The sequence below is a fragment of the Benincasa hispida genome, unplaced genomic scaffold (genome assembly GCF_009727055.1).
Source record: "Benincasa hispida cultivar B227 unplaced genomic scaffold, ASM972705v1 Contig1575, whole genome shotgun sequence".
Classification (NCBI taxonomy): Eukaryota; Viridiplantae; Streptophyta; class Magnoliopsida; order Cucurbitales; family Cucurbitaceae; genus Benincasa; species Benincasa hispida.
In genome coordinates, this window is record NW_024064138.1 from 23766 (window position 1) to 36709 (window position 12944).

General features: G+C 29.7%; 1 protein-coding gene across 2 annotated transcripts; it reads left to right on the plus strand.

Annotated features, from left to right (window-relative positions):
- The first annotated feature begins 3777 nt into the window (after positions 1–3777).
- LOC120068938 (primary amine oxidase-like) lies at positions 3778–9285 on the plus strand. 2 transcript variants are annotated; one of them, XM_039020575.1, is made up of 6 exons: positions 3778–4598; positions 6914–7298; positions 7437–7550; positions 7907–8253; positions 8663–8848; positions 8957–9285. In XM_039020575.1, the coding sequence occupies exons 1-6, from the start codon at positions 3805–3807 to the stop codon at positions 9123–9125; spliced, it is 1995 nt and encodes a 664-aa protein (XP_038876503.1). In that variant the 5' UTR covers positions 3778–3804; the 3' UTR covers positions 9126–9285. The 2 variants fall into 2 exon arrangements, with proteins under 2 accessions (XP_038876503.1, XP_038876504.1); XM_039020576.1 differs by lacking the exon at positions 8957–9285 and having other exon boundaries at positions 8707–8842.
- Positions 9286–12944: the final 3659 nt, after the last annotated feature.

Here is a 12944-nt window from a genome sequence, read left to right on the forward strand (position 1 = left end):
AAAGAGGACTTATAAACTTTGTTAAACTTTATAGTTTGTTTTGATAATCAAATTGACTCTTATGAACTATTTGGGCTATTTTGAAAGTCAAATTGTCTCTTGAAAACTTTTTAGATCTTTTTATGTTCGTTTGAGAGTGAAAGTGTCATTTAGACACTTTTTAGGTAGTATTTAGGTTTGGTTGGAGAGTGAAAGTTGCACTTAAGCAGTTTTAAATTATTTTGAGAATTAAAAAGATGACTTACAAACTTTTTTGAAACTTTATAATTTGTTTTGACTAAACTGCATCCATCTTTTTATGTTTATTTTTTTCCACTTCTCAATACATTTTATGGGATAAATTATTATTCTTCTCAAATAAAGAAACTTTTTCAAAACATTTTATTATAAATTTAGTGCTAAACTTTTTTAGATATCTATTTAGTCTCAAATTTTCAAAAGTGTTGGTTGTTAGGTTTTTTAATTTTGTGTCAAAAAAAATTCTAAAATTTCAATTTTGTGTTTAGTTTTTAAAAGTTTGGAACATGTATAAAATTTACTAATCACGTTTTAAAGTTTAAAAATCTTTGAGACATATACAAAACTTAAAGTTTGAGGAATAAAGTAATAATTTATCATTCTAAAAATTATAGAGAAGTGTAAACAATGATCTCAATAAGCACAAAATAACATTCACTTTCATTTGAATTTAAGAATATTGAGAACTTCCATTTTGTTTTTAATATAACAATAGTGAGGGTGAGGGATTGAATCTTCGACCTCTTGTAGGGGTGATAGTTGGTTCGACTTTATCGGTTTTGGGGCTAACCAAGAACCAAACTCAACCAATTAGTTTTATAAAGAATGGATCCAAACCAATGTCCAACAAAGAACATAACCAATAAATTGAATTTATTTGGATCAAGTTATTATTGGTTTGATTATCGATTTATCACATTTTATTTTTTATCCAAATTTTTATTTTTATTTCTATTTTGAGTTTGAATTTATCCTTTTATGCTAATTTAAAATTTAAAATTGGACCTATTTTTTTTTTGACATTTTTGTTTATCATTGGCACTTTTCTAAATAAAAAATATACACGTTTCATAATACTCGGTATTTTCCTTAACAACAAATATATGTGCACCATAATAATTAAAATACTAAAGATGCCTAATGAAGATCAGTATATATATATATCATTGGTTCGTTCGATTTTGATTGATTTTTCCTAATAAAGAACCGATCTGAACCAATAGTTTTTAGTTTTCTCCAAATACACACCAAGATATCCAATTTTATATTAAAAAACCAAATCAAACCATTGGATTGGTTTGGATTGATTTGGATTTTCGGTTTTTCGATTTGATGTTGCTCTCCTAACCTCTTGGATCAGAACACTTGTCAATATCATTGCTCATTTTGTTGGTAGAGAACTTACCAATTTTTAGTAGTTCCTAGATCTTTTAGGGAAAAAACTTTTAGTGCTACGTTATTATATACTTCTTCCATTCAGTATCTAAAATGTCATTAGATAATATATTATTTTATTTCATGAGCCTCATATAATTATTAAATACTTATTTTATAGTAATAAATTTAGGTAGCAAGAAAACTTTCTCATACTAATGCAGTACTTGAAACTTTTCCATCTTTTAGTTAAAAAAATATGAGCTTAAAATTTTAAAATATATTAGCCTCTATGTTATATCATTCTTTTATAGTATAAGATTTTTTTCAGTATAATAGGAGTAGAGAGTTTCAAACTACAGATTTCTCCATCATTAAACATTTATATCTCAGGATATGTCCACTTTTAACTTTACAGTATAAGAACTGAGGTAATATAATTGAATATATTTATACTAAAAAGGAAAACAAATTGAGATTAGGAATCAGCTCTGTTTGGAAGATTTTTGCTTCTCGAGAAGAAATGTAAATGTAGGAAAGATCATTGAAAAAAGAAGCTACAAATCTAAAATATACTAAAACGTTATAACAGGAGAGTTTTTAATTCTCTATTTTACCCTTCATTTTTAAGTAAATTTCTTTTATGCCCCAACTTTAATTATTTGTACCCTCTCTTCTGAACACATTTTTTCTTCTTAGGAAGACAAGAGAATCCAAGAGGAATTGTTAGGTAGGAGAGAGACAAAAAGTCAAGTACAATGACATCTGTTCATAATTAAAATATATGTTAAAAAATCATTTTCATCCATACACTTCTAAATTTATTTAATTTTAACTTCTGAACTTTCAATTATCTAATTTTTAGCTTTTATATTTTCAATAAATATTGAATTTAGTCCTAAATGCTAATTTATTGCTGATTTTTTAAAAAAGTTGTTATCTATAATATTTTTACTACAAATTTTGAAAACATATTCATATATTTTAATTTCTTACATGAAAATCATAATTATTATTTACTTAATTTTTTAAAAATTAACTTTGAGAGACTAAATTTAAGATTTGTTAAAAGTAAGATGACTAAAATTGGATAACTAAAAGTATAGAGACTAAAATTCAAAAAACTTCGTAGTATGGGGACCATAATGATATTTTAACCTAAAATGTAAAAGGGTTTTTTTATGGATGAACCAAATTTTAGGGGACAATGAAAATTTTCCTTCTTTTTCAAAATGAGATTTTTTGGTTTTGTTAATGTCAAATTCGAGTGAGAGTACCAAAATGAACTCGCCCATACGAAAAAGCTCATGTCGCTCTTTTGCTCTCCCTTTCTTCTATCTCTTCGTTTTCTCACTCACAGAACGCTCTCCTCTCTCTCTTGTTGTCCCATTGTCTTGTTGTCTCGTTGTCTCGTTCTCCTGCTCTCGCTCTCGCTTCGAACTTTGGTTTCATAGAAGTTGGTTGGAGCTACTCTTCACACTCACACCTAGAGCTGCTCCTGTGGACTTGTCGAAATTGGTACGTGGTTTTATCGAAGTTGGTTGAAGAAGAAGAAGAAGGAAAGAGAAAAAAAGAAAAAAGAAAAAAGAAAAAAAAATCTGAAGGAAGGACAAATCCACAACTTTACTCATCCATGACATCAACCGAAAGTCCGTTAACATTATTTTTAAAAAAGTGGGGTATTCTTTATTTGGGGCCTCTAAAATAGACCAACTGTCCAATTTTCTCAAAATGTATAAAAAAATTGTATTTGTACATAAAAAAGGACCTTTCTATCAAACACGTTAAAATTTTATATCTTTGTATTTTTTTGTCCTTTTCAAGATTAGTAAGATATTTGTTTAGTTACATCATATATATTTAAATTTTATTTATCCATCTATTTCTATAATTTTTTTCTTCCCATTCTTTACTTTTATTTGTGTCAAATCTTTCAAATTTAAACTTTATCATAAGCATTATTCATTAAAAAAATGTTATCTTTCCATTAAAAATTATATGTTTAAGAAAATTTCTATCACAACCAACAATTTTCATATGAATGACAATATTTCATCAATTAAACTTAATCAATCAAAATTTAAATTTTATCATAAAATTGTTATAAACATTTTAAGCCATGTGTATCACCATCTCATTTAAAGATATGTGACACAGTTACAACCATCAAATAATATAATAATTCATCTTGAAAAATAACGATGATGTGCAATTTAAGGTACACCTAAATACATACATTCCCCATTCTGTACATAGTAGGAAAAAATCAATTTTACAAAAAGAAAAATTTTGCCAAATCATAGATTTTTAATGGATGTTATCACAACTGCACAATTGATAGGTGTAGGTTCATTTGAATGGCCTTTAAATAACCTACCCCAACACATGCCAAAAACCTCAAGATAATACGTTATGAATTTTATTCTCATGGCTCTCTCGATTCTTAAAGTCCCTATTCTCTTCTTCTTTATCTTCACATCCATTCCTTCCATCTCTTCTCATCCTTTCAACCCTCTATCTCCACTTGAGATTCAAACCGTCACCTCCACAATAAAATCCAAATTCAACAACATCAACCGTGCCCTCACTTTTCACTACGTCGGCGTCGACGAGCCAAACAAACCCGCTGTCCTCTCATGGCTCGCGAATCCACGTTCCCCACCTCCGCCACGTCAAGCTTTTGTCGTCGTACGAGCAAACAAGCAAACTCACGAGTTTGTCGTGAGCCTAGCCAATGGCAAAGGCTCAATAATATCGGAGCATGTGTACCAAGGTACGGGTTTTCCAACACTAACCCTAGAAGAACAGTCAGAAGCGATTGAGTTATCGCTCAAACACCCACCTTTGATCAAGTCAATTGAGAAAAGAGGGTTGAATTTTTCGGATGTTGTGGGGTCTGTTTTTACAATTGGGTGGTACGGACAGGCCCAAAGTGAGACGAAAAGGGTTGTGAAGGTGTTGTTTTTCTATAAGGAATCAACGGTGAATGTTTGGTTGAGGCCAATTGAGGGTGTTGAAACGACGGTGGATCTTGATGATATGGTGTTGACGGAATTTCAAGACCTTCAAGTTTCTGTTATGCCTAAGAGTGAGGGAACGGAGTACCAAGCTTCTACTATGCGGCCGCCGTTCGTGGCGGCGACTAACCGGATTGATGTTCATCAGCCGCTTGGTCCTAGCTTTGTGGTTGGAGGACACACTGTCAGGTAATTTTTTTAAGGAGAAAAATAGACTTTTATTTAGTAACATTTAAAGGTGTGTTTGAACTTTGAAAAAACATCTTTTCCATTTTTGTTTTTTTCCATTATTGTTTTTGTCATTAGTTTTCTATTATTGTAGTAGAAACAAAAAGCCTAACACTATATCTTTTCCCAAGGCCACTTATTTACCACTGATGTACAAGGTACAGACTTGAAACCGATATATTTTTGGGAAATTCTTATCAATAGAAAAATCTCAAAAATATTTATACTTTATATCAAAAATATCATTTAACTTTCAGACATTTTAAAAATAACCTTAAATTCTAAACATGGATTAAAAAATAACCGCACTGTTAGATGAAAACAGTTCGTATTTTATATAAAAATACGACTGAACTTTCAAAGTTTGAAAAAATACCCTTAAACTAAAAAAAAAAAAAAAAAAAGCTAAAGATATCCTTAATGGTTAGTATATGAAAAATCGTTAATACTGTTATACTTCTCTATTTTCCATCATTTTTCTTGCCTATTTTCTTCAATATTCTCTTACTTTTTTTTTTAATTATTTGACATTTTTTATTTTAAAAAAAGTAATAATTAAAAAAATAAAATGTCCACAATTAAGGTGTGTGGACTAAACAAGAAGAAATGAAATAATGGAAGCACCAAGGTATTTTAGGATTTAAATATTTTAACAAAAATAATATATAATAGTTGAGTATTGTGTTTAATATCCAAATATATATTTCTTTTATTTAATTATTTGTCGTTTTGGTATATATTTTAAGGGGAGATTTTGATTTTGAAAATTTGTGAGATTCAGTGGGGTTTTTAATGTTTTCACTTAGAGTTTTGGTTACTTAGAAAATTGTGTAAGAATTGAAAACATCAAAGAGAATATCTATATTAAAAAATAAATGAGGATATCTATATAATTTATTTAGAAATAGTTCTTTTCGAACTTAAGAAAACTTCAAATTGTGCACCATACTAACAATAGGAACATTTTTTATTTTTTATTTTTTGAAATTTTACAATTATCTTTCCAATGAAATATTAATGGTTTTTGTTCACATATAAACAATAAGGTTATTTTGAACTTTTTTTTTTAAAAAAAATTGAAGGGTATTTTTGAAACTTTTTGAACTTCAGAGGTATTTTGAAACAAAATATTAACGGTGACCATCTAAAATTAACAATAAAGGTATTTTTAAAAAAAAAATCCTTTTGAAAGTTTAAAGGTATTTTTTTGAAACTTTTGAAGGTTCAAATATATTTTTAACACAAAGTTCAAAGTTCAAAGTTCAAAGACATTTTTTATATTTAGTCTTTATGTTTTTTTTATTATCACTATTTTGAGTTCAACCATGGTAAGGTGAAACATTAAGTTTGTCTGGTTGGCAAAAACATTTTGTTTCATACTTTCAAACTATCTTTAAATGCAGAATTATATTAAATAAAGATAATAACATATAGAAATACATTATGTCATGTTATAAACTCAATACATGTTCTTTAGAAATTAAAATAGACATTAAGTTATGTATTTTAAATTGTATACTATTACAAAATAATAATTATATAATTTTTTTAAACATAAAAAATGATCATAAATAATGTAATAATATTTTAGTATCAAGTAACTATAACTAGTTTTATGATTTATAAATATAATATCAAACACATTTTAAATAATGATTTATATTAGATTCCAATTTTTTAATTGTACTAAACATTTATTTGAAAATATAAAATACAACTCTATTTTCATTGAATCCCATATTTTAAAATTTCTATTTGAAGGCATCCTACCAAACATATCCTAAATTATTTATCTTTTAAGTTCAATAATAATGCATAAGGGAAAAATCTTGGATTTTTTTTTTCTAAATAAAATATCCTCAGAACAATAACATCATTTTAGTTTTAGTTCAACAAGATATGGAGAGATAAAATTAAGGGTTTTGAAATAGTTCAAAGGCATATGAATACATCATAATTGCCAATCTAAAAACAAATTATAGTCTCCATTGATATAGTTAAATTTACCATTATCCAGTAACTTAAATTTTTTAGTTGATAGATGATTAACATGGTTTCAGTTCATAAGTACAGAGAATAACAAACCTAAAACATAACTCAATTTATTTAAGTATATACTATTGACCAAGAGTTTTTAATCTTTACCCCACATGGTTGGTGAAATAAAAAAAATGTAGAGAGTATTTAAGTATTTATAAAATTAAATTTACTAAGATCGCATAAGCATTTGAATCCATCGATGATTTAACCAATTTAAAACATTGATTTCTTAACAGTTGGGCGAATTGGAATTTTCACCTAAGCTTCGACATGCGAGTGGGAGTCATAATATCAACGGCGTCTATATACGACATCGACCAACAGAAAAAACGACAAGTTCTATACCGAGGCCACATCTCAGAGCTATTCGTACCGTACCAAGATCCGACAGTGGAGTGGTATTACCGAACGTTTATGGACGCTGGAGAATTTGGGATGGGGTCGTCAGCGGTGGCGCTCAAGCCCTTCCACGACTGTCCTCCTAATGCCGTGTTCTTCGACGCCTTCCATGGCGGCCAAGATGGAAAGCCGGTGAAGTTGGAGAATGCGTATTGTATGTTTGAGAAATATGCCGGAGACATTGCTTGGCGCCACACTGAGAGTGTAATTCCTGGAGAATTGGTAATTTTTATTTTTAAATTTTAATAAAAAAAAAAAGAAAGAACATTTTAAAAGGTGTTTAATTTGATTTTTCTTTTTTAGGAATATTTAATTTGATATATGAAAATATTGTGTAAATAAATATAATTTGAATTTCAGATAAGAGAAGTGAGGCGGGAGGTGAGCTTGGTGATAAGGACAATAACGGTGATTGGGAACTATGATTACATATTGGATTGGGAGCTCAAAAAATGTGGCACCATCAAACTTTCGGTAATACTAATACATTACAACTACTTTTTGTTTCTAAAATTTTAGGCTTCTCAATCAGTTCACATGAAAGATCCGTTGTGTCTCTTGAAATTTCAATAACTATTTGTTTCTTGAAAATTAATATTACAAATAAAAACTAAAATATTGATATTGACATCATTGGAGATATTTTAATTTTCCAGATATATTGATGGATATATCGATAAAACATTTATATCAACAGATATTGAAGATATCAATGTTGGACCCTTCGATTTAAAGACATATCAATGGATATTTCAATCATTGTTTATAAATGCTATTTCCAGCTATAAGCTACTTTACATTTTTTTTTTTCTGGGTTTCTTCTTTCACAGGTGAGTTTAACAGGAATCATGGAAGGAAAAACGACACCGTACAAGCACGAAAGCGAGGTAAATGAGGAAATCTATGGCCTACTAGTAGCCCCAAACACAATTGGCATAAACCACGACCATTTCATAACATATTATCTAGATCTGGACATCGACGGCCAGGAAAATTCCTTTGTTAAAACTAAATTGAAGAGTTTTAAAACCGACGGCTCGACGCCGAGGAAGAGCTACTGGTCGGTGGTGAAGGAAGAGATAGAGAAGGAGCTCGATGCTAGACTCCAACTGACCGAACCAATGGAGTTGCACATTGTGAACCCAAATAAGAAAACTGCAGTGGGGAACAAAGTCGGGTAAGTTAAATCACCACTGAATCCAAAATTTTATTTTGTTTCCTAACTATTTCATTTGTAGAGTTATAGTAGTATTGTATTTTTACCAAAGGAAAAAATTTTATGTTGGTAAATTCTATACGACTGCTTTAAACTTTTGACAAATGAGAGAAAGAATTCAAAAAGTAAAGATTAAAAAAGTTTTACTTTTCGACAAGTTGCAAAAACTATGACTCAAATGTGGTGATAGTTGCAATTACACTGTTGAACTTTTGATTGTATAAATTGGACCCTCAAACTTTTATAAGTATTACAAGATAACATTTTTGCTTTTATAAACTTAATATTTACACATTACAAAAAATAAAATGATATCCAATGAAATCCAAGTTGATGATTGTTTATATATATGTTTTTAAATTTTTATTAGGTATCGTTTAATTCCGGGACCGATGGCTATTCCTTTGCTTTCAGAGGATGATTATCCACAAATTCGAGGATCACTTTGTGATTATGATATATGGGTTACACCTTATAATCAATCTGAAAAATGGGCTGGTGGCATGTACGTCGATCGTGGACATGGTGACAAGACCCTTACATTTTTAACACAACGGTATCGTATCGACTTCAATTATTATTATTATTATTATTAATTAATTAATTAATTAATTTTGAAAAATAATATAACCAAGTAGTGTGTATAATAATTTGGGGAGGACAGGAATAGGGACATCAACAACAAGGATATTGTGTTGTGGCACACAATAGGGTTCCACCATCATCCAAGTCAAGATGAATTTCCAATAATGCCCACTCTCACTGGAGGCTTCGAACTTCGACCTACAAATTTCTTTGAAAGAAATCCTATTCTCAAAATGAAGCCTCAATAAATGTATTAAATAATCCTTCTCAAACCTCAAAACGACATCCAATTTCATGTACTACTCTTGCGTTTTGAGGAATTTCTAGCTACCCTTTCATTTTCCTTTGTTATAATAAATTATCTATTTTTGAGGATAATGAATATGAAATCCAGATTAATTATCTCTACCATCATGGATTTTACTTATATTGAAGTATGACAATAACTAGGAGAATTTATCTAATTTTATAAATATACGAGTTATTATATTATAATTTTATAATATAATAACTACCATCATGGGTTGAGCTTGGTTTTTTCTATTTTTGCAAAAATAATAAATCTAGGCAATTGTCCTAATTTTTTAAACTTCTTTTTGCAAAATCTGCAAAAAGCCCTTTTTTAAAAAAAATAAAATAATAAAAAAAATAAAACTTTTGTTGGTAGTTTTTTTAAGGATTAATTAATACCTTTAGGGCATTTGTTTTTTAGGAATGTGGATAACCAAAATATTTAATTGTCCGAAATTATAGACATTAAGAATTATAGATGTAGATAACATAATGTTCTAAGAATGCCCTTACAACTATTCATTAATTTATAACTAATTTCATATAATTTGAACTTATATAATATATATGTTTTTATTAATTTTATTTTTTTAATTAATATAGTTTGTTGTTTTATTTATTTTTCTCAAAAAAAAAATAGTGTATATAATTTAAGATTTTTTATAAAATAAATATTACTTTAAATATGAATTTGAATATCTTACTAAAAAATAAAAACTACAATATTACTAAGTATCTATATATGGGAATCTAGAAAATCCCATCCAAAACTTTTCAAATGATGTTGTTTCTTTCATTTTTAAGTACAAATGTACAATAGATCAAGGAGATTCAACTTAAAGATCACTAAAACTCGGTTTAGTATATTAATTTTGACAATTTGAGCATGCTTTGAATAACTAGTGAAAAAATGTTTTTCAAAAAAAATATTTTTATGAAACATTTTAAACCACTTAAATAATAGTCATTTTCAACTGTGTATCAATAGTATATCAAGTGTATCAGGAATATACTAGTAGTATATGAAGTGTATCAAGGGTATCAAGTATATCTAGTATATATCAGTAGTGTATCAAGTATATATCAATAATGTATCAAAAGTATCAAGCATATCACGTGAATTGAGCTTAGATTTTGCTATTTTTGTAAAAATAATAAGTCTAGGCTATGGACCTAATTTTTTAAACTTATTTTTCCACATATGCAAGAAGTCCTTTAAAAAAGATACTTTTGTTTGGAAAATTTTTTTTAAGTATTTTTTAAGGATCAATTAATACCTTTTGGGGCCATTTTATTTTTTAGGAATGTAGATAACTGAAATATTTAAATATCTAAAATTATGGATATCAAGAATTATAGATGTTGACATTTTTAGATAACCATGTTTGTTTTGTAAGAAACTTTTTGAAGATATCGGGGAATATTTGAATAATTGTATTTTTTAAAGATTTTTACCCCAGAATGTCTTAAATTAACACTTGAACTTTGTACTTTGTTTCACAAAATACTTTTGAACCTTCAAAGGTTTTATAAATGCTCTTAAACTCTTAAAAAAGCTTTAAAAAATGGAATTTGCAATGGGTGACAAACTCAAAATGTATAATTAGGGGCATACCTTCAACATATGAAAAATTGTCCATATGACAAAATTCTCAAATTTAAATTTCCTTTATTCAAAATTCAAAATTTTCCCTTTTAACAAACCCACACTTTTTGATATATCAGTAAAGGAACTCTTATACAAGAGTACCTATGAACAGAAGCGAATCTTTTCAATTTATTGTGACATAATTTTCACATATACATTGTTGGAGTTGATACTCTAAAGTCTGGCGTCCTGTAGTTTGTAAACACTTTGTACAAACGCTTGTGATATATAATATATGATATTTACTTCACTTCTTGATTTTACTTATATGAATGTTTTATTTGCTTTACCACAAACCAATAAACTAAAATCCCTGATTGTCTTTATGTAACTTAAGCATGTATGTGGTGACATATAAGTGGATCATGTTTTAAGTGATAACCAAAATGGTCAATAGTATATGGATATAGGAGGGAAACCTTATCCATGTAATGCTACGAATGTGGCCCGTTTTGTGGAATAATTACAAGTGTTATGACTTGTCATAGATGGTCTGATTCAGATCATTCGTGTAGGGGACATGCGAATGGGGGCATCCTATACAAAGAGTTTGTATAAGATCTGACCATGAAGTGTTAATGTCTCGTTATATAACACCATTCATAATAGAGACTTCACTTCACTAGGATGACCATAGGTAACATGACCTCAATCCTGAGTGAGTTGAGAACTTCTGCCATTGAGGGCGATCCTTTGATTTGCATGGGTGCGAGTGGTCAGGCCGCCAACTCAAACCTACCACTTTAGGGATTCGTCTGATTTGGGAGCTAGGAACTCAGCAACACCAGATGGAATTCACTTTTTTCCCGAAGCAGGGGGTAAATAGATAGATAACTCCCTTAAGAGCTGATTCTAGGGCTTGAACGATGTGGCACCATACACCTTGTCATGGCCCGGGAGGTGTTCACACATAGTTGGACTATGTTGTATTGTTCATTAGAGTGATCAGTGGTACTTAAGGGGTGAGATGTAACTACAGGGGCAAAACAGTAAATTGGCCTAGCTATACTTATGAGCATTTATGAAGGATTATCGTACTCATGATTGGTTATATCCGATGAATAAAAAAATATATCTGTGATAAGAAGAGTTCAGCTGTCGGTCTTTAGTGGAATGTCTGGCAGTTAACGGATGGTGGATCTTGTGACTAAAGAGTTTAGTCAGCTATTCACGTACCGTTGGAGCATCGAGCCATAAGTCCATAAGGTTCCCTTGGTAACTTGGATAAAAGTTGAGGATCAATTTTTGGGTCAGTTTGAAATGTTCAAATTGACAAGTGGGAATTCGATTATATATGATATAATTGAACTGGTTAATTATATATGATATGATTGACTAAATGTATGAGATACATTATTTTAGTGGAAATTAGATATAAATATGATTTATATCAAGTAGGGGAGGAAACACTATAGTTGATATATGATATCAAACTATAGATTAAGAATATAATATGATTATATTCATTATTTTATTAATTGGATGGTTATGAGATAATTAGCCGAAGTTTTCTCCGAATTCGTACGATAGTGGGAAGTTCACTTCAGTTCTAGTAACTAAAGAATAAAATGAAAATTGTTTTCATTTTGCGAGAGATATGCATAATCACTCACAGTGTGATAAGTCTTGTATCGCTTAGTGTTGAGAGCCTATATAATAGCGCCCGCCTACTAAATGATCGCACACCTGCAATTTCCTAAACGATCGTCTGCGATTTCTTAAACGATTGCTTACCTTTACTAAATGATTGCTTAGTGCCTGAGCGTAACTAAATGATCACTTACCTTGTAATAGACGATCTCTTAGCAATTACTACACGATCATGTACCCCACTCTAAACGATCAAGCACCCGACTATACAATAGTCTTCCCTTTCTCCCACTTGCTTATTCGTAGTACACGATAACCTTTCCTCCTCCCCTCTAAAAGTTCCATCAAAGTCCACCCTTTGGATTCTCACTCCGAGAATATCAAGGGCTCCGAGTAGTAGTGTTGTCCCCATTTCTTGTTATTCATGCGCTGCTATTCGTGTAGACGATCGTGGTCTCACTGGGCGATTGCTTGTTAGATGAGAAAGAGCAAGAGGAGTTCATCCACAGTGAGACCGAGTTTTATGAAGAAAGTCTTC